The following is a 27,500-nucleotide window of genomic DNA, read 5'->3' as shown; positions in this document are numbered from 1 at the left end:
TTAGAGTGTAAGCTCACTGGGGCAGGGACTGATGGGAATGGGATAGGGACCTTAGATTGTAAGCTCACTGGGGCAGGGACTGATGGGAATGGGATAGGGACCTTAGATTGTAAGCTCACTGGGGCAGGGACTGATGGGAATGGGATAGGGACCTTAGATTGTAAGCTCACTGGGGCAGGGGCTGATGGGAATGTGATAGGGACCTTAGATTGTAAGCTCACTGGGGCAGGGACTGATGGGAATGGGATAGGGGCCTTAGAGTGTAAGCTCACTGGGGCAGGGACTGATGGGAATGTGATAGGGACCTTAGATTGTAAGCTCACTGGGGCAGGGGCTGATGGGAATGGGATAGGGGCCTTAGATTGTAAGCTCACTGGGGCAGGGACTGATGGGAATGTGATAGGGACCTTAGATTGTAAGCTCACTGGGGCAGGGACTGATGGGAATGGGATAGGGACCTTAGATTGTAAGCTCACTGGGGCAGGGGCTGATGGGAAATATTGTATGATATCGCTGCAGCGCTGGGGTATAGGTAAGCGCTATATATTACCATAGAGAGCTATAGACTACACTGGTTTCTATGCGGCCATGTATAATAAATAGAGAGACATAACTGCCCATGTAGCACATGACTGTCTGGCCTTATAGTGCCAAGGTGCCAGCGCCAGTCCGGAACCGCTCAGCTTTGGATACTGGGCTCTGGGCCATGGCACAATACAAGCCCCATTCCTGCCCTGTGGCCCCTGCGCTGTCACTCGCTGAGGATCACTCACAGTTTACATTGTTACCTTGGAAGGGCAGTTATCAGCCTGAATCCGCCCTGCAAGGTTTTTCCTCAGGATAATGCTCCTTCCAATGATTCATCCCAGCGCCCCTCCCTTCCTTATTCCCCCTCACTTGCCCCCCGGCTCTGCCTCTAGGTCACCCAGCGCTCCCCATGTGACTTCCTCCTGGGACAGATGGATCTCTCTGTCAGGCGCCTTATTATGGCCGGGGGGCCGGGGAGTCACCAACATGGGGGAGAGGGGGCCCCCCAGCCTGCAAGGGCCCCAAGTTCTTCAGAAAAGAGCATTGTTATTGTTATTAGTAATTACCCAGAATTCCATTCCTGATACCAATGGCTTTCATGTGAAATAATAATAATACTGGAGCTGGAAGGGTTAAATTTAGTGTTTTTATCACAGACCAACTGAACAGCTGTCTCCCCCCCCCCCCCCCCCGATGTCTAATATCATAATATCACAGGCACAATAATCTCCCCATGTAAGAGAACAGCTGGCTGCCATAGTATTGGGAAGCTGCATTCTCATTGGTCAGCTCTTCTGCATGTGTAATGAAGTTTATGATCTTGGACCTTAGAGAATAAGGGGGGGCAGTGGGGCATTTCTATCGAGGGTTAATACCCCAATATCAGCAATTTGCAACTGGCCACTGTAACTCTCACTTTATTCTCTTTTTTAATGAGGTAAACTTCCCCTTTAAAGCTGTTTGAGCCTTTGAACGACTGGGTGTTAAAGCGCTATCATTACCACATCCTGTTCTGCTATCGGCCCATTAATTGCTGTCCCATCCTGAGCATTCGTGAATGTGCCGAGGGCTGCAAAGCTTGCGGAAACGCCACGCACAGATGCAGATGAAATCCTTGAGAATCCTGGCACGAATACTGTCGGCCGAACAGGGGAAAAATGTGGGGCGAGTGACTGAGGGCTGACGTACGGCTGAAAATGAACCCCCACCCCCTTCCCTTTGTGTCATGGAACAGAAAGTGTTATTTATAAATAGATCCCAAGATTCGTTCCGTCCAGAACCAGGGATTCCTTTTGGGATGAGAAAAGGCCGTTCCTGCTGGATAAAGTAATCATGTGATTTAATGAGAAAGTCTATAAGATCCTTATTGAGCGTTTGTGAGTGCACTGGGCTTTAACCCCAATCATTATCAGTAATTCATTTAGTGCCAGTGAGGCATGAGCAGCTACTGAATATGTCTGCCATACTAACCCAGCGTGTGGCCCTATAACCTGGATACCAGCAGGATAAATACAGTGCCAATTCCATGTATAATACCCCAGAACCCACAGCAGGATAAATACAGTGCCAATTCCATGTATAATACCCCAGAACCCACAGCAGGATAAATACAGTGCCAATTCCATGTATAATACCCCAGAACCCACAGCAGATAAATACAGTGCCAATTCCATGTATAATACCCCAGAACCCACAGCAGGATAAATACAGTGCCAATTCCATGTATAATACCCCAGAACCCACAGCAGGATAAATACAGTGCCAATTCCATGTATAATACCCCAGAACCCACAGCAGGATAAATACAGGGCCAATTCCATGTATAATACCCCAGAACCCACAGCAGGATAAATACAGTGCCAATTCCATGTATAATACCCCAGAACCCACAGCAGATAAATACAGTGCCAATTCCATGTATAATACCCCAGAACCCACAGCAGATAAATACAGTGCCAATTCCATGTATAATACCCCAGAACCCACAGCAGATAAATACAGTGCCAATTCCATGTATAATACCCCAGAACCCACAGCAGGATAAATACAGTGCCAATTCCATGTATAATACCCCAGAACCCACAGCAGGATAAATACAGTGCCAATTCCATGTATAATACCCCAGAACCCACAGCAGGATAAATACAGTGCCAATTCCATGTATAATACCCCAGAACCCACAGCAGGATAAATACAGTGCCAATTCCATGTATAATACCCCAGAACCCACAGCAGGATAAATACAGTGCCAATTCCATGTATAATACCAATACCCCAGAACCCACAGCAGGATAAATACAGGGCCAATTCCATGTATAATACCCCAGAACCCACAGCAGGATAAATACAGTGCCAATTCCATGTATAATACCCCAGAACCCACAGCAGGATAAATACAGTGCCAATTCCATGTATAATACCCCAGAACCCACAGCAGATAAATACAGTGCCAATTCCATGTATAATACCCCAGAACCCACAGCAGGATAAATACAGTGCCAATTCCATGTATAATACCCCAGAACCCACAGCAGGATAAATACAGTGCCAATTCCATGTATAATACCAATACCCCAGAACCCACAGCAGGATAAATACAGGGCCAATTCCATGTATAATACCCCAGAACCCACAGCAGGATAAATACAGTGCCAATTCCATGTATAATACCCCAGAACCCACAGCAGATAAATACAGTGCCAATTCCATGTATAATACCCCAGAACCCACAGCAGATAAATACAGTGCCAATTCCATGTATAATACCCCAGAACCCACAGCAGATAAATACAGTGCCAATTCCATGTATAATACCCCAGAACCCACAGCAGGATAAATACAGTGCCAATTCCATGTATAATACCCCAGAACCCACAGCAGGATAAATACAGTGCCAATTCCATGTATAATACCCCAGAACCCACAGCAGGATAAATACAGTGCCAATTCCATGTATAATACCCCAGAACCCACAGCAGGATAAATACAGTGCCAATTCCATGTATAATACCCCAGAACCCACAGCAGGATAAATACAGTGCCAATTCCATGTATAATACCCCAGAACCCACAGCAGGATAAATACAGTGCCAATTCCATGTATAATACCCCAGAACCCACAGCAGGATAAATACAGTGCCAATTCCATGTATAATACCCCAGAACCCACAGCAGGATAAATACAGTGCCAATTCCATGTATAATACCAATACCCCAGAACCCACAGCAGGATAAATACAGGGCCAATTCCATGTATAATACCCCAGAACCCACAGCAGGATAAATACAGTGCCAATTCCATGTATAATACCCCAGAACCCACAGCAGATAAATACAGTGCCAATTCCATGTATAATACCCCAGAACCCACAGCAGATAAATACAGTGCCAATTCCATGTATAATACCCCAGAACCCACAGCAGATAAATACAGTGCCAATTCCATGTATAATACCCCAGAACCCACAGCGGGATAAATACAGTGCCAATTCCATGTATAATACCCCAGAACCCACAGCGGGATAAATACAGTGCCAATTCCATGTATAATACCCCAGAACCCACAGCAGATAAATACAGTGCCAATTCCATGTATAATACCCCAGAACCCACAGCAGATAAATACAGTGCCAATTCCATGTATAATACCCCAGAACCCACAGCAGATAAATACAGTGCCAATTCCATGTATAATACCCCAGAACCCACAGCAGATAAATACAGTGCCAATTCCATGTATAATACCCCAGAACCCACAGCGGGATAAATACAGTGCCAATTCCATGTATAATACCCCAGAACCCACAGCGGGATAAATACAGTGCCAATTCCATGTATAATACCCCAGAACCCACAGCGGGATAAATACAGTGCCAATTCCATGTATAATACCCCAGAACCCACGGCAGATAAATACAGTGCCAATTCCATGTATAATACCCCAGAACCCACAGCAGATAAATACAGTGCCAATTCCATGTATAATACCCCAGAACCCACAGCAGGATAAATACAGTGCCAATTCCATGTATAATACCCCAGAACCCACGGCAGATAAATACAGTGCCAATTCCATGTATAATACCCCAGAACCCACAGCAGATAAATACAGTGCCAATTCCATGTATAATACCCCAGAACCCACAGCGGGATAAATACAGTGCCAATTCCATGTATAATACCCCAGAACCCACAGCAGGATAAATACAGTGCCAATTCCATGTATAATACCCCAGAACCCACAGTGGGATAAATACAGTGCCAATTCCATGTATAATACCCCAGAACACACAGCAGGATAAATACAGTGCCAATTCCATGTATAATACCCCAGAACACACAGCAGATAAATACAGTGCCAATTCCATGTATAATACCCCAGAACCCACAGCGGGATAAATATAGTGCCAATTCCATGTATAATACCCCAGAACCCACAGCGGGATAAATACAGTGCCAATTCAATGTATAATACCCCAGAACACACAGCAGATAAATACAGTGCCAATTCCATGTATAATACCCCAGAACCCACAGCAGATAAATACAGTGCCAATTCCATGTATAATACCCCAGAACCCACAGCGGGATAAATACAGTGCCAATTCCATGTATAATACCCCAGAACACACAGCAGATAAATACAGTGCCAATTCCATGTATAATACCCCAGAACCCACAGCAGATAAATACAGTGCCAATTCCATGTATAATACCCCAGAACACACAGCAGGATAAATACAGTGCCAATTCCATGTATAATACCCCAGAACCCACAGCAGGATAAATACAGTGCCAATTCCATGTATAATACCCCAGAACACACAGCAGATAATTACAGTGCCAATTCCATGTATAATACCCCAGAACACACAGCAGGATAAATACAGCGGCAATTCCATGTATAATACCCCAGAACACACAGCGGGATAAATACAGTGCCAATTCCATGTATAATACCCCAGAACCCACAGCGGGATAAATACAGTGCCAATTCCATGTATAATACCCCAGAACCCACAGCAGGATAAATACAGTGCCAATTCCATGTATAATACCCCAGAACCCACAGCAGATAAATACAGTGCCAATTCCATGTATAATACCCCAGAACCCACAGCAGGATAAATACAGCGCCAATTCCATGTATAAAACCCCAGAACACACAGCGGGATAAATACAGCGCCAATTCCATGTATAATACCCCAGAACCCACAGCAGGATAAATAAAGCGCCAATCCCATGTATAATACCCCAGAACCCACAGCAGGATAAATACAGCGCCAATTCCATGTATAATACACCAGAACCCACAGCAGGATAAATACAGCGCCATTTCCATGTATAATACCCCAGAACCCACAGCAGGATAAATACAGTGCCAATTCCATGTATAATACCCCAGAACCCACAGCGGGATAAATACAGTGCCAATTCCATGTATAACACCCCAGAACACACAGCGGGATAAATACAGCGCCAATTCCATGTATAATACCCCAGAACCCACAGCAGGATAAATACAGCACCAATTCCATGTATAATACACCAGAACCCACAGCAGGATAAATACAGCGCCAATTCCATGTATAATACCCCAGAACCCACAGCAGGATAAATACAGCGCCAATTCCATGTATAATACCCCAGAACACACAGCGGGATAAATACAGCGCCAATTCCATGTATAATACCCCAGAACCCACAGCAGGATAAATACAGCACCAATTCCATGTATAATACCCCAGAACCCACAGCAGGATAAATACAGTGCCAATTCCATGTATAATACCCCAGAACACACAGCGGGATAAATACAGCGCCAATTCCATGTATAATACCCCAGAACCCACAGCAGGATAAATACAGTGCCAATTCCATGTATAATACCCCAGAACACACAGCGGGATAAATACAGTGCCAATTCCATGTATAATACCCCAGAACACACAGCGGGATAAATACAGTGCCAATTCCATGTATAATACCCCAGAACCCACAGCGGGATAAATACAGTGCCAATTCCATGTATAATACCCCAGAACCCACAGCAGATAAATACAGTGCCAATTCCATGTATAATACCCCAGAACACACAGCGGGATAAATACAGTGCCAATTCCATGTATAATACCCCAGAACCCACAGCGGGATAAATACAGTGCCAATTCCATGTATAATACCCCAGAACCCACAGCAGGATAAATACTGTGCCAATTCCATGTATAATACCCCAGAACCCACAGCAGGATAATTACAGTGCCAATTCCATGTATAATACCCCAGAACCCACAGCAGATAAATACAGTGCCAATTCCATGTATAATACCCCAGAACACACAGCAGGATAAATACAGTGCCAATTCCATGTATAATACCCCAGAACCCACAGCAGGATAAATACAGCACCAATTCCATGTATAATACCCCAGAACACACAGCAGATAAATACAGTGCCAATTCCATGTATAATACCCCAGAACCCACAGCAGATAAATACAGTGCCAATTCCATGTATAATACCCCAGAACCCACAGCAGATAATTACAGTGCCAATTCCATGTATAATACCCCAGAACACACAGCAGATAATTACAGTGCCAATTCCATATATAATACCCCAGAACCCACAGCAGGATAAATACAGTGCCAATTCCATGTATAATACCCCAGAACCCACAGCAGGATAAATACAGCGCCAATTCCATGTATAATACCCCAGAACACACAGCGGGATAAATACAGCGCCAATTCCATGTATAATACCCCAGAACCCACAGCAGGATAAATAAAGCGCCAATCCCATGTATAATACCCCAGAACCCACAGCAGGATAAATACAGCGCCAATTCCATGTATAATACACCAGAACCCACAGCAGGATAAATACAGCGCCATTTCCATGTATAATACCCCAGAACCCACAGCAGGATAAATACAGTGCCAATTCCATGTATAATACCCCAGAACCCACAGCAGGATAAATACAGCGCCATTTCCATGTATAATACCCCAGAACCCACAGCAGGATAAATACAGTGCCAATTCCATGTATAATACCCCAGAACACACAGCGGGATAAATACAGCGCCAATTCCATGTATAATACCCCAGAACCCACAGCAGGATAAATACAGCACCAATTCCATGTATAATACACCAGAACCCACAGCAGGATAAATACAGCGCCAATTCCATGTATAATACCCCAGAACCCACAGCAGGATAAATACAGCGCCAATTCCATGTATAATACCCCAGAACACACAGCGGGATAAATACAGCGCCAATTCCATGTATAATACCCCAGAACCCACAGCAGGATAAATACAGCACCAATTCCATGTATAATACCCCAGAACACACAGCGGGATAAATACAGTGCCAATTCCATGTATAATACCCCAGAACACACAGCGGGATAAATAAAGCGCCAATTCCATGTAGAAGGTAAAATACCTGAAAAGCCATTATGTGCCCTACTGTGCCATATTGTGCCCTACTGTGCCATATCGTTCCCTACTGTGCCATATCGTACCCTACTGTGCCATATCGTGCCCTACTGTGCCATATCGTACCCTACTGTGCCATATCGTGCCCTACTGTGCCATATCGTTCCCTACTGTGCCATATCGTACCCTACTGTGCCATATCATTCCCTACTGTGCCATATCGTTCCCTACTGTGCCATATCGTTCCCTACTGTGCCATATCATTCCCTACTGTGCCATATCGTTCCCTACTGTGCCATATCGTGCCCTACTGTGCTATATCGTGCCCTACTGTACCATATTGTGCCATATCTTACCCTACTGTGCTATATCGTGCCCTACGGTGCCATATTGTGCCCTACTGTGCCATATTGTGCCCTACTGTGCCATATTGATCCCTACTGTGCCATATCATGCCCTACTGTGCCATATCGTGCCCTACTGTGCCATATCGTGCCCTACTGTGCCATATCGTGCCCTACTGTGCCATATCGTGCCCTACTGTGCCATATTGTGCCCTACTGTGCCGTATTGTGCCATATTGTGCCATATTGTGCCATATCATGCCCTACTGTGCCCTACTGTGCCATATTGTGCCCTACTGTTCCATATCGTGCCCTACTGTGCCATATCGTGCCCTACTGTGCCATATTGATCCCTACTATGCCATATCATGCCCTACTGTGCCATATTGTGCCATATCATGCCCTACTGTGCCATATCGTGCCCTACTGTGCCATATTGTGCCCTACTGTGCCATATTGTGCCATATTGTGCCATATCATGCCCTACTGTGCCCTACTGTGCCATATTGTGCCCTACTGTTCCATATCGTGCCCTACTGTGCCATATTGTGCCATATTGTGCCCTACTGTGCCATATTGTGCCATATTGTGCCATATCGTGCCCTACTGTGCCATATTGTGCCATATTGTGCCATATCGTGCCCTACTGTGCCATATTGTGCCATATCGTGCCATATTGTGCCCTACTGTGCCATATTGTGCCATATTGTGCCATATTGTGCCATATTGTGCCATATCGTGCCCTACTGTGCCATATTCCATGTCTAATACCCCAGAACCCACAGCAGATAAATACAGTGCCAATTCCATGTATAATACCCCAGAACCCACAGCAGGATAAATACAGTGCCAATTCCATGTATAATACCCCAGAACCCACAGCAGGATAAATACAGTGCCAATTCCATGTTTAATACCCCAGAACCCACAGCAGGATAAATACAGTGCCAATTCCATGTATAATACCCCAGAACCCACAGCAGATAAATACAGTGCCAATTCCATGTATAATACCCCAGAACCCACAGCAGATAAATACAGTGCCAATTCCATGTATAATACCCCAGAACCCACAGCGGGATAAATACAGTGCCAATTCCATGTATAATACCCCAGAACCCACAGCAGGATAAATACAGTGCCAATTCCATGTATAATACCCCAGAACCCACAGCAGGATAAATACAGTGCCAATTCCATGTATAATACCCCAGAACCCACAGCAGGATAAATACAGGGCCAATTCCATGTATAATACCCCAGAACCCACAGCAGATAAATACAGTGCCAATTCCATGTATAATACCCCAGAACCCACAGCAGATAAATACAGTGCAAATTCCATGTATAATACCCCAGAACCCACAGCAGATAAATACAGTGCCAATTCCATGTATAATACCCCAGAACCCACAGCAGATAAATACAGTGCCAATTCCATGTATAATACCCCAGAACCCACAGCAGGATAAATACAGTGCCAATTCCATGTATAATACCCCAGAACCCACAGCAGATAAATACAGTGCCAATTCCATGTATAATACCCCAGAACCCACAGCGGGATAAATACAGTGCCAATTCCATGTATAATACCCCAGAACCCACGGCAGATAAATACAGTGCCAATTCCATGTATAATACCCCAGAACCCACAGCGGGATAAATACAGTGCCAATTCCATGTATAATACCCCAGAACCCACAGCAGATAAATACAGTGCCAATTCCATGTATAATACCCCAGAACCCACAGCAGGATAAATACAGTGCCAATTCCATGTATAATACCCCAGAACCCACAGCAGGATAAATACAGTGCCAATTCCATGTATAATACCCCAGAACCCACAGCAGGATAAATACAGTGCCAATTCCATGTATAATACCCCAGAACCCACAGCGGGATAAATACAGTGCCAATTCCATGTATAATACCCCAGAACCCACAGCGGGATAAATACAGTGCCAATTCCATGTATAATACCCCAGAACACACAGCAGATAAATACAGTGCCAATTCCATGTATAATACCCCAGAACACACAGCAGATAAATACAGTGCCAATTCCATGTATAATACCCCAGAACCCACAGCAGATAAATACAGTGCCAATTCCATGTATAATACCCCAGAACCCACAGCAGATAAATACAGTGCCAATTCCATGTATAATACCCCAGAACCCACAGCAGATAAATACAGTGCCAATTCCATGTATAATACCCCAGAACCCACAGCAGATAAATACAGTGCCAATTCCATGTATAATACCCCAGAACCCACAGCAGATAAATACAGGGCCAATTCCATGTATAATACCCCAGAACCCACAGCGGGATAAATACAGTGCCAATTCCATGTATAATACCCCAGAACCCACAGCAGGATAAATACAGTGCCAATTCCATGTATAATACCCCAGAACCCACAGCAGGATAAATACAGTGCCAATTCCATGTATAATACCCCAGAACCCACAGCGGGATAAATACAGTGCCAATTCCATGTATAATACCCCAGAACCCACAGCGGGATAAATACAGTGCCAATTCCATGTATAATACCCCAGAACCCACAGCAGATAAATACAGTGCCAATTCCATGTATAATACCCCAGAACCCACAGCAGGATAAATACAGTGCCAATTCCATGTATAATACCCCAGAACCCACAGCGGGATAAATACAGTGCCAATTCCATGTAGAAGGTAAAATACCTGAAAAGCCATATTGTGCCCTATTGTGCCATATCGTTCCCTACTGTGCCTTATCGCACCCTACTGTGCCATATCGTTCCCTACTGTGCCATATCGTGCCCTACTGTGCCATATCGTTCCCTACTGTGCCATATCGTACCCTACTGTGCCATATCGTTCCCTACTGTGCCATATCGTGCCCTACTGTGCCATATCGTCCCTACTGTGCCATATCGTTCCCTACTGTGCCATATCGTGCCATATCGTACCCTACTGTGCCATATCGTTCCCTACTGTGCCATATCGTGCCATATCGTACCCTACTGTGCCATATCGTACCCTACTGTGCCATATCGTGCCATATCGTTCCCTATTGTGCCATATCATTCCCTACTGTGCCATATCGTTCCCTACTGTGCCATATCGTGCCATATCGTTCCCTTCTGTGCCATATCGTGCCATATCGTGCCCTACTGTGCCATATAGGGTATAGATTCACGGGAGGAGGGGGTTATTCTTCCCCTTTACAGAGCGCTGGTAAGGCCCCATCTAGAATATGCTGTTCAGTTTGGGTCTCCAGTGCTCAAACGGGACATTATTGAGCTAGAGAGGGTCCAGAGAAGGGCAACTAAGCTGGTAAAGGGTATGGGAAGTCTCAGTTATGAAGAAAGACTGGCCCAGTTGGGTCTGTTTACACTGGAGAAGAGGCGCTTAAGAGGTGACATGATAACTATGTATAAATATATAAGGGGATCATATAATAACCTCTCTAATGTTTTATTTACCAGTAGGTCCTTCCAACGGACACGAGGGCACCCACTCCGTTTAGAAGAAGGGAGGTTCCATTTAAATATTCGGAAAGGATTTTTTACAGTGAGAGCTGTGAAGTTGTGGAATTCCCTCCCCGAATCAGTCGTACTGGCTGATACATTATATAGCTTTATATAGGGGCTGGATGGATTCTTAGCAAGTGAGGGAATACACGGTTATGGGAGATAGCTCTTAGTACAAGTGAGGGAATACAGGGGTAGGGGAGATAGCTCTCAGTACAAGTGAGGGAATACAGGGGTAGGGGAGATAGCTCTCAGTACAAGTGAGGGAATACAGGGGTAGGGGGGATAGCTCTCAGTACAAGTGAGGGAATACAGGGGTAGGGGGATAGCTCTCAGTACAAGTGAGGGAATACAGGGGTAGGGGGATAGCTCTCAGTACAAGTGAGGGAATACAGGGGTAGGGGGGATAGCTCTCAGTACAAGTGAGGGAATACAGGGGTAGGGGAGATAGCTCTCAGTACAAGTGAGGGAATACAGGGGTAGGGGAGATAGCTCTCAGTACAAGTGAGGGAATACAGGGGTAGGGGGGATAGCTCTCAGTACAAGTGAGGGAATACAGGGGTAGGGGAGATAGCTCTCAGTACAAGTGAGGGAATACAGGGGTAGGGGGATAGCTCTCAGTACAAGTGAGGGAATACAGGGGTAGGGGGGATAGCTCTCAGTACAAGTGAGGGAATACAGGGGTAGGGGGAGATAGCTCTCAGTACAAGTGAGGGAATACAGGGGTAGGGGGGATAGCTCTCAGTACAAGTGAGGGAATACAGGGGTAGGGGAGATAGCTCTCAGTACAAGTGAGGGAATACAGGGGTAGGGGAGATAGCTCTCAGTACAAGTGAGGGAATACAGGGGTAGGGGGGATAGCTCTCAGTACAAGTGAGGGAATACAGGGGTAGGGGAGATAGCTCTCAGTACAAGTGAGGGAATACAGGGGTAGGGGGGATAGCTCTCAGTACAAGTGAGGGAATACAGGGGTAGGGGAGATAGCTCTCAGTACAAGTGAGGGAATACAGGGGTAGGGGAGATAGCTCTCAGTACAAGTGAGGGAATACAGGGGTAGGGGGGATAGCTCTCAGTACAAGTGAGGGAATACAGGGGTAGGGGAGATAGCTCTCAGTACAAGTGAGGGAATACAGGGGTAGGGGAGATAGCTCTCAGTACAAGTGAGGGAATACAGGGGTAGGGGGGATAGCTCTCAGTACAAGTGAGGGAATACAGGGGTAGGGGAGATAGCTCTCAGTACAAGTGAGGGAATACAGGGGTATGGGGGATAGCTCTCAGTACAAGTGAGGGAATACAGGGGTAGGGGGATAGCTCTCAGTACAAGTGAGGGAATACAGGGGTAGGGGGATAGCTCTCAGTACAAGTGAGGGAATACAGGGTAGGGGGATAGCTCTCAGTACAAGTGAGGGAATACAGGGGTAGGGGGGATAGCTCTCAGTACAAGTGAGGGAATACAGGGGTAGGGGGGATAGCTCTCAGTACAAGTTGATACAGGGACTGGTCCGATTGCCATCTTGGAGTCAGGAAGGAATTTTTTCCCCTCTGAGGCAAATTAGAGAGGCTTCAGATGGGGTTTTTTGCCTTCCTCTGGATCAACTTGTAGTTAGGCAGGTTAGGTATAGGCATTATGGTTGAACTTGATGGACGTATGTCTTTTTTCAACCCAACTTACTATGTTACTATGTTACTATGTATATCGTTCCCTACTGTGCCATATCATTCCCTACTGTGCCATATCGTTCCCTACTGTGCCATATCATTCCCTACTGTGCCATATCGTTCCCTACTGTGCCATATCATTCCCTACTGTGCTATATCGTGCCCTACTGTGCCATATTGTGCCCTACTGTGCCATATTGTGCCCTACTGTGCCATATCATGCCCTACTGTGCCATATTGTGCCATATCGTGCCCTACTGTGCCATATCGTGCCCTACTGTGCCATATTGTGCCATATTGTGCCATGTCATGCCCTACTGTGCCATATTGTGCCATATCGTGCCCTACTGTGCCATATCGTGCCCTACTGTGCCATATTGATCCCTACTGTGCCATATCGTGCCCTACTGTGCCATATTGATCCCTACTGTGCCATATCATGCCCTACTGTGCCATATCCTTCCCTACTGTGCCATATCGTTCCCTACTGTGCCATATTGTGCCCTACTGTGCCATATTGTGCCATATCATGCCCTACTGTGCCATATTGTGCCCTACTGTGCCATATTGTGCCATATCATGCCCTACTGTGCCATATCATGCCCTACTGTGCCATATTGTGCCATATCGTGCCCTACTGTGCCATATCGTGCCCTACTGTGCCATATTGTGCCCTACTGTGCCATATTGTGCCATATTGTGCCATATTGTGCCATATTGTGCCATATCGTGCCCTACTGTGCCATATTCCATGTCTAATACCCCAGAACCCACAGCAGATAAATACAGTGCCAATTCCATGTATAATACCCCAGAACCCACAGCAGGATAAATACAGTGCCAATTCCATGTATAATACCCCAGAACCCACAGCAGGATAAATACAGTGCCAATTCCATGTTTAATACCCCAGAACCCACAGCAGGATAAATACAGTGCCAATTCCATGTATAATACCCCAGAACCCACAGCAGATAAATACAGTGCCAATTCCATGTATAATACCCCAGAACCCACAGCAGATAAATACAGTGCCAATTCCATGTATAATACCCCAGAACCCACAGCAGATAAATACAGTGCAAATTCCATGTATAATACCCCAGAACCCACAGCAGATAAATACAGTGCCAATTCCATGTATAATACCCCAGAACCCACAGCAGATAAATACAGTGCCAATTCCATGTATAATACCCCAGAACCCACAGCAGGATAAATACAGTGCCAATTCCATGTATAATACCCCAGAACCCACAGCAGATAAATACAGTGCCAATTCCATGTATAATACCCCAGAACCCACAGCGGGATAAATACAGTGCCAATTCCATGTATAATACCCCAGAACCCACGGCAGATAAATACAGTGCCAATTCCATGTATAATACCCCAGAACCCACAGCGGGATAAATACAGTGCCAATTCCATGTATAATACCCCAGAACCCACAGCAGATAAATACAGTGCCAATTCCATGTATAATACCCCAGAACCCACAGCAGGATAAATACAGTGCCAATTCCATGTATAATACCCCAGAACCCACAGCAGGATAAATACAGTGCCAATTCCATGTATAATACCCCAGAACCCACAGCAGGATAAATACAGTGCCAATTCCATGTATAATACCCCAGAACCCACAGCGGGATAAATACAGTGCCAATTCCATGTATAATACCCCAGAACCCACAGCGGGATAAATACAGTGCCAATTCCATGTATAATACCCCAGAACACACAGCAGATAAATACAGTGCCAATTCCATGTATAATACCCCAGAACACACAGCAGATAAATACAGTGCCAATTCCATGTATAATACCCCAGAACCCACAGCAGATAAATACAGTGCCAATTCCATGTATAATACCCCAGAACCCACAGCAGATAAATACAGTGCCAATTCCATGTATAATACCCCAGAACCCACAGCAGATAAATACAGTGCCAATTCCATGTATAATACCCCAGAACCCACAGCAGATAAATACAGGGCCAATTCCATGTATAATACCCCAGAACCCACAGCGGGATAAATACAGTGCCAATTCCATGTATAATACCCCAGAACCCACAGCAGGATAAATACAGTGCCAATTCCATGTATAATACCCCAGAACCCACAGCAGGATAAATACAGTGCCAATTCCATGTATAATACCCCAGAACCCACAGCGGGATAAATACAGTGCCAATTCCATGTATAATACCCCAGAACCCACAGCGGGATAAATACAGTGCCAATTCCATGTATAATACCCCAGAACCCACAGCAGATAAATACAGTGCCAATTCCATGTATAATACCCCAGAACCCACAGCAGGATAAATACAGTGCCAATTCCATGTATAATACCCCAGAACCCACAGCGGGATAAATACAGTGCCAATTCCATGTAGAAGGTAAAATACCTGAAAAGCCATATTGTGCCCTATTGTGCCATATCGTTCCCTACTGTGCCTTATCGCACCCTACTGTGCCATATCGTTCCCTACTGTGCCATATCGTGCCCTACTGTGCCATATCGTTCCCTACTGTGCCATATCGTACCCTACTGTGCCATATCGTTCCCTACTGTGCCATATCGTGCCCTACTGTGCCATATCGTTCCCTACTGTGCCATATCGTTCCCTACTGTGCCATATCGTGCCATATCGTACCCTACTGTGCCATATCGTTCCCTACTGTGCCATATCGTGCCATATCGTACCCTACTGTGCCATATCGTACCCTACTGTGCCATATCGTGCCATATCGTTCCCTATTGTGCCATATCATTCCCTACTGTGCCATATCGTTCCCTACTGTGCCATATCGTGCCATATCGTTCCCTTCTGTGCCATATCGTGCCATATCGTGCCCTACTGTGCCATATAGGGTATAGATTCACGGGAGGAGGGGGTTATTCTTCCCCTTTACAGAGCGCTGGTAAGGCCCCATCTAGAATATGCTGTTCAGTTTGGGTCTCCAGTGCTCAAACGGGACATTATTGAGCTAGAGAGGGTCCAGAGAAGGGCAACTAAGCTGGTAAAGGGTATGGGAAGTCTCAGTTATGAAGAAAGACTGGCCCAGTTGGGTCTGTTTACACTGGAGAAGAGGCGCTTAAGAGGTGACATGATAACTATGTATAAATATATAAGGGGATCATATAATAACCTCTCTAATGTTTTATTTACCAGTAGGTCCTTCCAACGGACACGAGGGCACCCACTCCGTTTAGAAGAAGGGAGGTTCCATTTAAATATTCGGAAAGGATTTTTTACAGTGAGAGCTGTGAAGTTGTGGAATTCCCTCCCCGAATCAGTCGTACTGGCTGATACATTATATAGCTTTATATAGGGGCTGGATGGATTCTTAGCAAGTGAGGGAATACACGGTTATGGGAGATAGCTCTTAGTACAAGTGAGGGAATACAGGGGTAGGGGGGATAGCTCTTAGTACAAGTGAGGGAATACAGGGGTAGGGGAGATAGCTCTCAGTACAAGTGAGGGAATACAGGGGTAGGGGAGATAGCTCTCAGTACAAGTGAGGGAATACAGGGGTAGGGGGGATAGCTCTCAGTACAAGTGAGGGAATACAGGGGTAGGGGGATAGCTCTCAGTACAAGTGAGGGAATACAGGGGTAGGGGGATAGCTCTCAGTACAAGTGAGGGAATACAGGGGTAGGGGGGATAGCTCTCAGTACAAGTGAGGGAATACAGGGGTAGGGGAGATAGCTCTCAGTACAAGTGAGGGAATACAGGGGTAGGGGAGATAGCTCTCAGTACAAGTGAGGGAATACAGGGGTAGGGGGGATAGCTCTCAGTACAAGTGAGGGAATACAGGGGTAGGGGAGATAGCTCTCAGTACAAGTGAGGGAATACAGGGGTAGGGGGATAGCTCTCAGTACAAGTGAGGGAATACAGGGGTAGGGGGGATAGCTCTCAGTACAAGTGAGGGAATACAGGGGTAGGGGAGATAGCTCTCAGTACAAGTGAGGGAATACAGGGGTAGGGGGATAGCTCTCAGTACAAGTGAGGGAATACAGGGGTAGGGGAGATAGCTCTCAGTACAAGTGAGGGAATACAGGGGTAGGGGAGATAGCTCTCAGTACAAGTGAGGGAATACAGGGGTAGGGGGGATAGCTCTCAGTACAAGTGAGGGAATACAGGGGTAGGGGAGATAGCTCTCAGTACAAGTGAGGGAATACAGGGGTAGGGGGGATAGCTCTCAGTACAAGTGAGGGAATACAGGGGTAGGGGGATAGCTCTCAGTACAAGTGAGGGAATACAGGGGTAGGGGGATAGCTCTCAGTACAAGTGAGGGAATACAGGGGTAGGGGGGATAGCTCTCAGTACAAGTGAGGGAATACAGGGGTAGGGGGGATAGCTCTCAGTACAAGTTGATACAGGGACTGGTCCGATTGCCATCTTGGAGTCAGGAAGGAATTTTTTCCCCTCTGAGGCAAATTAGAGAGGCTTCAGATGGGGTTTTTTGCCTTCCTCTGGATCAACTTGTAGTTAGGCAGGTTAGGTATAGGCATTATGGTTGAACTTGATGGACGTATGTCTTTTTTCAACCCAACTTACTATGTTACTATGTTACTATGTATATCGTTCCCTACTGTGCCATATCATTCCCTACTGTGCCATATCGTTCCCTACTGTGCCATATCATTCCCTACTGTGCCATATCGTTCCCTACTGTGCCATATCATTCCCTACTGTGCTATATCGTGCCCTACTGTGCCATATTGTGCCCTACTGTGCCATATTGTGCCCTACTGTGCCATATCATGCCCTACTGTGCCATATTGTGCCATATCGTGCCCTACTGTGCCATATCGTGCCCTACTGTGCCATATTGTGCCATATTGTGCCATGTCATGCCCTACTGTGCCATATTGTGCCATATCGTGCCCTACTGTGCCATATCGTGCCCTACTGTGCCATATTGATCCCTACTGTGCCATATCGTGCCCTACTGTGCCATATTGATCCCTACTGTGCCATATCATGCCCTACTGTGCCATATCCTTCCCTACTGTGCCATATCGTTCCCTACTGTGCCATATTGTGCCCTACTGTGCCATATTGTGCCATATCATGCCCTACTGTGCCATATTGTGCCCTACTGTGCCATATTGTGCCATATCATGCCCTACTGTGCCATATCATGCCCTACTGTGCCATATTGTGCCATATCGTGCCCTACTGTGCCATATCGTGCCCTACTGTGCCATATTGTGCCCTACTGTGCCATATTGTGCCATATCATGCCCTACTGTGCCATATTGTGCCCTACTGTTCCATATTGTGCCCTACTGTGCCATATTGTGCCCATATCGTGCCCTACTGTGCCATATTGTGCCCTACTGTTCCATATCGTGCCCTACTGTGCCATATTGATCCCTACTGTGCTATATCATGCCTACTGTGCCATATTGTGCCATATCGTGCCCTACTGTGCCATATCGTGCCCTACTGTGCCATATTGTGCCATATTGTGCCATATCGTGCCCTACTGTGCCCTACTGTGCCATATCGTGCCCTACTGTGCCATATTGTGCCCTACTGTGCCATATTGTGCCATATTGTGCCATATCATGCCCTACTGTGCCCTACTGTGCCATATTGTGCCCTACTGTTCCATATCGTGCCCTACTGTGCCATATTGTGCCATATTGTGCCCTACTGTGCCATATTGTGCCATATTGTGCCATATCGTGCCCTACTGTGCCATATTGTGCCATATTGTGCCATATCGTGCCCTACTGTGCCATATTGTGCCATATCGTGCCATATTGTGCCCTACTGTGCCATATTGTGCCATATCGTGCCCTACTGTGGCATATTGTGCCATATTGTGCCATATTGTGCCATATTGTGCCATATCGTGCCCTACTGTGCCATATCGTGCCCTACTGTGCCATATTGTGCCCTACTGTGCCATATTGTGCCCTACTGTGCCATATTGTGCCCTACTGTGCCATATTGTGCCCTACTGTGCCATATTGTGCCATATTGTGCCCTACTGTGCCATATTGTGCCATATTGTGCCATATCGTGCCCTACTGTGCCATATTGTGCCATATTGTGCCATATTGTGCCATATCGTGCCCTACTGTGCCATATTGTGCCATATCGTGCCATATTGTGCCCTACTGTGCCATATTGTGCCATATTGTGCCATATCGTGCCCTACTGTGCCATATTGTGCCATATCGTGCCCTACTTTGCCATATTGTGCCATATTGTGCCATATTGTGCCATATCGTGCCCTACTGTGCCATATTGTGCCATATTGTGCCATATCGTGCCCTACTGTGCCATATTGTGCCATATCGTGCCATATTGTGCCCTACTGTGCCATATTGTGCCATATTGTGCCATATCGTGCCCTACTGTGCCATATTGTGCCATATTGTGCCATATCGTGCCCTACTTTGCCATATTGTGCCATATTGTGCCATATCGTGCCCTACTGTGCCATATTGTGCCATATCGTGCCCTACTGTGCCATATTGTGCCATATTGTGCCCTACTGTGCCATATCGTGCCCTACTGTGCCATATTGTGCCATATCGTGCCCTACTGTGCCATATTGTGCCATATTGTGCCATATCGTGCCCTACTTTGCCATATTGTGCCATATCGTGCCATATTGTGCCATATTGTGCCATATTGTGCCATATCGTGCCCTACTGTGCCATATTGTGCCCTACTGTGCCATATTGTGCCCTACTGTGCCATATCATGCCCTACTGTGCCATATTGTGCCATATCGTGCCCTACTGTGCCATATCGTGCCCTACTGTGCCATATTGTGCCATATTGTGCCATGTCATGCCCTACTGTGCCATATTGTGCCATATCGTGCCCTACTGTGCCATATCGTGCCCTACTGTGCCATATTGATCCCTACTGTGCCATATCGTGCCCTACTGTGCCATATTGATCCCTACTGTGCCATATCCTTCCCTACTGTGCCATATCGTTCCCTACTGTGCCATATTGTGCCCTACTGTGCCATATTGTGCCATATCATGCCCTACTGTGCCATATTGTGCCATATTGTGCCATATCATGCCCTACTGTGCCATATCATGCCCTACTGTGCCATATTGTGCCATATCGTGCCCTACTGTGCCATATCGTGCCCTACTGTGCCATATTGTGCCCTACTGTGCCATATTGTGCCATATCATGCCCTACTGTGCCATATTGTGCCCTACTGTTCCATATTGTGCCCTACTGTGCCATATTGTGCCATATCGTGCCCTACTGTGCCATATTGTGCCCTACTGTTCCATATCGTGCCCTACTGTGCCATATTGATCCCTACTGTGCTATATCATGCCCTACTGTGCCATATTGTGCCATATCGTGCCCTACTGTGCCATATCGTGCCCTACTGTGCCATATTGTGCCATATTGTGCCATATCATGCCCTACTGTGCCCTACTGTGCCATATCGTGCCCTACTGTGCCATATTGTGCCCTACTGTGCCATATTGTGCCATATTGTGCCATATCATGCCCTACTGTGCCCTACTGTGCCATATTGTGCCCTACTGTTCCATATCGTGCCCTACTGTGCCATATTGTGCCATATTGTGCCCTACTGTGCCATATTGTGCCATATTGTGCCATATCGTGCCCTACTGTGCCATATTGTGCCATATTGTGCCATATCGTGCCCTACTGTGCCATATTGTGCCATATCATGCCATATTGTGCCCTACTGTGCCATATTGTGCCATATCGTGCCCTACTGTGGCATATTGTGCCATATTGTGCCATATCGTGCCCTACTGTGCCATATCGTGCCCTACTGTGCCATATTGTGCCCTACTGTGCCATATTGTGCCCTACTGTGCCATATTGTGCCCTACTGTGCCATATTGTGCCCTACTGTGCCATATTGTGCCCTACTGTGCCATATTGTGCCATATTGTGCCCTACTGTGCCATATTGTGCCATATTGTGCCATATCGTGCCCTACTGTGCCATATTGTGCCATATTGTGCCATATTGTGCCATATCGTGCCCTACTGTGCCATATTGTGCCATATCGTGCCATATTGTGCCCTACTGTGCCATATTGTGCCATATTGTGCCATATCGTGCCCTACTGTGCCATATTGTGCCATATTGTGCCATATCGTGCCCTACTTTGCCATATTGTGCCATATTGTGCCATATTGTGCCATATCGTGCCCTACTGTGCCATATTGTGCCATATCGTGCCCTACTGTGCCATATTGTGCCATATTGTGCCATATTGTGCCATATCATGCCCTACTGTGCCATATTGTGCCCTACTGTGCCATATTGTGCCATATCGTGCCCTACTGTGCCATATTGTGCCCTACTGTGCCATATTGTGCCATATCGTACCCTACTGTGCCATATCGTGCCCTACTGTGCCATATCGTGCCCTACTGTGCCATATCGTGCCCTACTGTGCCATATCGTGCCCTACTGTGCCATATTGTGCCCTACTGTGCCATTGCGGGACATTCATGGAACTATCCGGCACAGCGGGATGCGCTTGCTGTAGCCGGATGTTCTTGCTTCGTCTGTGGCTTCGTTATGCCTCTCCTTGCGCTGCGCGACAGGCCCTTTTATAAGGTTGCGCCTGTGGGTGTGACGTCATTACGCAGGGGGCGCAACCTTATAAAAGGGCCTGTCGCGCTGCACAAGGAGAGGCATAACGAAGCCGCAGACGAAGGCGGAGCTCCTATGGGAGGTACTGTGATAGGGGGACACTGTGTATTGGGGGCTACTGTGATAGGGGGCTACTGTGTATGGGGGGCTACTGTGTATTGGGGGGCACTGTGTATTGGGGGGCTACTGTGTATAGGGGCACTGTGTATGGGGGGCTACTGTGTATGGGGCAGGCTGCTGTGTATGGGGGGCTACTGTGTATGGGGGGCTACTGTGTATTGGGGGCTACTGTGATAGGGGGCTACTGTGTATGGGGGGCTACTGTGTATGGGGGGCTACTGTGTATGGGGGGCTACTGTGTATAGGGGCACTGTGTATGGGGGGCTACTGTGTATGGGGCGGGCTGCTGTGTATGGGGGGGCTACTGTGTATGGGGGGCTACTGTGTATTGGGGGCTACTGTGATAGGGGGCTACTGTGTATGGGGGGCTACTGTGTATTGGGGGCTACTGTGATAGGGGGCTACTGTGTATGGGGGGCTACTGTGTATTGGGGGCTACTGTGATAGGGGGCTACTGTGTATGGGGGGCTACTGTGTATTGGGGGGCACTGTGTATTGGGGGCTACTGTGTATAGGGGCACTGTGTATGGGGGGGCTACTGTGTATGGGGCAGGCTGCTGTGTATGGGGGGCTACTGTGTATGGGGGGCCTACTGTGTATAGGGGCACTGTGTATGGGGGGCTACTGTGTATGGGGCGGGCTGCTGTGAATGGGGGGCTACTGTGTATGGGGGGCTACTGTGTATAGGGGCACTGTGTATGGGGGGCTACTGTGTATGGGGCGGGCTGCTGTGTATTGGGGGCTACTGTGATAGGGGGCTACTGTGTATGGGGGGGCTACTGTGTATTGGGGGCTACTGTGATAGGGGGCTACTGTGTATGGGGGGCTACTGTGTATTGGGGGGCACTGTGTATTGGGGGGCTACTGTGTATAGGGGCACTGTGTATGGGGGGCTACTGTGTATGGGGCAGGCTGCTGTGTATGGGGGGGCTACTGTGTATGGGGGGCCTACTGTGTATAGGGGCACTGTGTATGGGGGGCTACTGTGTATGGGGCGGGCTGCTGTGTATGGGGGGGCTACTGTGTATGGGGGGCTACTGTGTATAGGGGCACTGTGTATGGGGGGCTACTGTGTATGGGGCGGGCTGCTGTGTATGGGGGGCTACTGTGTATGGGGGGCTACTGTGTATGGGGGGGCTACTGTGTATGGGGGGGCTACTGTGTATGGGCGGGCTACTGTGTATGGGGGGGCTGCTGTGTATGGGGGGGCTGCTGTGTATGGGGGCTGCTGTGTATATGGGGCTACTGTGTATGGGGGGGCTGCTGTGTATGGGGGGGCTGCTGTGTATGGGGGGCTGCTGTGTATATGGGGCTACTGTGTATGGGGGGGCTGCTGTGTATGGGGGGGCTGCTGTGTATGGGGGGCTGCTGTGTATATGGGGCTACTGTGTATGGGGGTTACTGTGTATGGGCGGGCTGCTGTGTATGGGGGGGCTGCTGTGTATGGGGGGGCTGCTGTGTATGGGGGGGCTGCTGTGTATGGGGGCTGCTGTGTATATGGGGCTACTGTGTATGGGGGTTACTGTGTATGGGCGGGCTGCTGTGTATGGGGGGGCTGCTGTGTATGGGGGGCTACTGTGTATGGGGGGGCTGCTGTGTATGGGGGGCTACTGTGTATGGGGCGGGCTACTGTGTATGGGAGGGCAAAACTGGTACTTATTTATAACTCACTTATAACTGACTGCCTTCTCTCTATACTTGTATTTTAATGTAGGAGTTGCTATATTGTTTTTCTTAGGTCGTTCAGTATGAGGGTATAGCACATTTTCGTCTGCTCCCGCCATTTCATCTATATAAAAGGGGTATTTTTTTAAAAATGGGGTGTGGTAATTGGGGCGTGACCACAAAAGGGGGCGTAGTCAAAAAATTTGCCGCGCTGCTCGCGCCAAATCTTTTTGTCCCTCTTTTCATTTTTCAAATGTTGGGAGGTATGCATATTGTGCCATATTGTGCCATATCGTGCCCTAGTGTGCCATATTGTGCCATATTGTGCCCTACTGTGCAGCACAGACTGAATGAGTTTAAGAAGTCTGAGAAGCGATTAAGCTTTATATAATATAATCCATCTTATTAGCATGTCAGTTAAGCAAATTGCCGGTGATTAAACAGAAAAGAAATGGAATTTTCCAGTCAATAAAGAGCGAGGGCTCCAGGCAGATAACAGAGAAAAAAGAAGGTAAAATACCTGAAAAGTAGCATCTTCTTCAGCCAAAAAGGTTCTTGTGACGCCCCCCCCAAAGCCCCTCTGTCAGCCATTGGCTGCGTCCGATCTGCATTTATCCATATAAATAATGGGCCCTTTCACTGGGAGCACTGAGCCCCCTCGTTCGTACCCCGGTCGCGTACAACTCACAGGCTTGTTTATATGATGGAGAGTCACTTGCTCCAAATAAATCCCTTTCTTACCCTTCCAGGGTCCCATTGAAATGCCCTGTTCAGCCGGCTACAAAGGAACCTATCAGTGGGCAGCGAGGGATAAAGGCTGGTGGCACCGGCTACTGCCCCCCGAGTAGGTATTCCGTGTGAATGGCACTTACAGTGGCTCCTTCTCTTTCACTGGGGAATTTCTCTTGTCCGGATCTCTAGTCAGTGCTTTATATGCACATCCCTCCATCCCAAGTTAAAGGGACCAGGAACCCCGACTTACACTTTCATTGCCTTCTGTTTAGTGAAACTTTACTGTTCAGGGGGCTTGAGATTCTTGGGTTCAGCCCCCTTAGCCCATAACAAGGTTACAGATATATAGAAACATTGGGGTAACAGTCACCCCGCTATAGTTCCAGGGGTACCCAGGGCACAAATAAGCACTCACCCCAAATCCCCCCCTAACTGGCCTTCAGGCTGGGCCCCCTTAGCCCATAACAAGGTTACAGATATATAGAAACATTGGGGTAACAGTCACCCCGCTATAGTTCCAGGGGTACCCAGGGCACAAATAAGCACTCACCCCAAATCCCCCCCTAACTGGCCTTCAGGCTGGGCCCCCTTAGCCCATAACAAGGTTACAGATATATAGAAACATTGGGGTAACAGTCACCCCGCTATAGTTCCAGGGGTACCCAGGGCACAAATAAGCACTCACCCCAAATCCCCCCCTAACTGGCCTTCAGGCTGGGCCCCCTTAGCCCATAACAAGGTTACAGATATATAGAAACATTGGGGTAACAGTCACCCCGCTATAGTTCCAGGGGTACCCAGGGCACAAATAAGCACTCACCCCAAATCCTCCCCTAACTGGCCTTCAGGCTGGGCCCCCTTAGCCCATAACAAGGTTACAGATATATAGAAACATTGGGGTAACAGTCACCCCGCTATAGTTCCAGGGGTTCCCTTTAAAGGGGTTGTTTACCTTCAAATTAACTTTTAGTATGACATATTTTCAGACAATTTGCAATTGATCTTAATTTTTTTATTATTTGTGGCTTTTTAATTATTTAGCTTTTAAATTTGCAACTCACCAGTTTTGAATTTCAGCAACTATCTGGTTGCTAGGGTCAAAATTATCCTAGAAACCAGGCATTCATTTGAATGAGAGACTGGTATATGAATAGGGGAGGGGCTGAATAGAAAGATAAGGAATAAAAAGTAACAATAACAATAAAACTGGAGCCTCACAGAGCAATAGGGTTTGGCTGCCGGGGTCAGTGTCCCCCATTTCAAAGCTGCAAAGAGTCAGAAGAAGAAGGGAAATAATTTTAAAAAACTATAAACTATAAAAAAAAAAATAAATGAAGACCAATTGGATAGTTGGTTAGAACTGGCCCCAGGGATCCCCTTTATGTATTAGATAAAAGCACAGATAGAAACCCCTATACAGCCGGCCTGTTACACCGTATTAGCAATACATACATTGTTATTTACCTTATATACTGTATATACCTTATTATTATTTACCCTGATTTAGGGGGCGAGTTGAACAAAATATTCATTATTGGAGTCAGAGCCCCCAGTGTAACCCAAAGACTCCAGGGGCAAATGATGAAGTCGGTGGGGTAAAACAATACAGCAGGGAGACTGCGGGGGCCCAAGTATAAATGTGATTATTCTGTTTAATTTGCCTGCACTGTAACTATTAGATTTGTTCTGCAACCTGTGTGGGACCAACAGCTCCTTATACACAGGGAAAACAAGACACATAGGAAAGGTATTTGGGTCAGAACCAAACAGCCATCATGAGCGATCTGTGCCAGGGCCCAAATCTCCCCAGTCCATGGTGTAATCGGGGGCAAATGATTGGCTGCGCAGAGACCCTAGAGAAACAAACGTGTGGGCAAAACGCAGAGGGGATTTTATGCTTCTGCTTCTGCCAAATACCTCACTCATAGAATAATACTGCCCCCCCCCATTCTGTAACCTGCTGCGGGGGCTACTGCCTGCCCTGCTCTCATTTCCCTACAGAAATAGGGGTTGGTAGCACTAGGTAGGTACCTAATATATAGGGGCAGAGACAGGGGAAAGTGTTGGAAGGGTTACTGCCTGCCCTGTTCTCATTTCCCTACAGAAATAGGGGTTAGTAGCACTAGGTAGGTACCTAATATATAGGGGCAGAGACAGGGGAAAGTGTTGGAAGGGTTACTGCCTGCCCTGCTCTCATTTCCCTACAGAAATAGGGGTTGGTAGCACTAGGTAGGTACCTAATATATAGGGGCAGAGACAGGGGAAAGTGTTGGAAGGGCTACTGCCTGCCCTGCTCTCATTTCCCTACAGAAATAGGGGTTGGTAGCACTAGGTAGGTACCTAATATATAGGGGCAGAGACAGGGGAAAGTGTTGGAAGGGTTACTGCCTGCCCTGCTCTCATTTCCCTACAGAAATAGGGGTTGGTAGCACTAGGTAGGTACCTAATATATAGGGGCAGAGACAGGGGAAAGTGTTGGAAGGGTTACTGCCTGCCCTGCTCTCATTTCCCTACAGAAATAGGGGTTGGTAGCACTAGGTAGGTACCTAATATATAGGGGCAGAGACAGGGGAAAGTGTTGGAAGGGTTACTGCCTGCCCTGCTCTCATTTCCCTACAGAAATAGGGGTTGGTAGCACTAGGTAGGTACCTAATATATAGGGGCAGAGACAGGGGAAAGTGTTGGAAGGGTTACTGCCTGCCCTGCTCTCATTTCCCTACAGAAATAGGGGTTGGTAGCACTAGGTAGGTACCTAATATATAGGAATTTTTTTTATTTATAATATCACTTTACAATGAATAATCAACATATCA

At 47.1% G+C, this 27,500-nt stretch overlaps 1 protein-coding gene across 1 annotated transcript in view; it reads right to left on the bottom strand.

The window, feature by feature from the left end:
* The window catches only part of LOC116410519 (collagen alpha-1(III) chain-like), a 42,577-nt gene extending 17,673 nt beyond the window's left edge, over positions 1-24,904 (bottom strand). Inside the window, exon 1 of the mRNA XM_031901365.1 lies at positions 24,828-24,904. Coding sequence (XP_031757225.1) covers positions 24,828-24,904 — 77 coding nt within the window. The remainder of the gene's footprint in view (positions 1-24,827) is intronic.
* Positions 24,905-27,500: the final 2,596 nt, after the last annotated feature.

The sequence above is a fragment of the Xenopus tropicalis genome, chromosome 4 (genome assembly GCF_000004195.4).
Source record: "Xenopus tropicalis strain Nigerian chromosome 4, UCB_Xtro_10.0, whole genome shotgun sequence".
NCBI classification, from domain to species: Eukaryota; Metazoa; Chordata; class Amphibia; order Anura; family Pipidae; genus Xenopus; species Xenopus tropicalis.
This window is presented reverse-complemented; position numbering and strand designations above follow the sequence as displayed.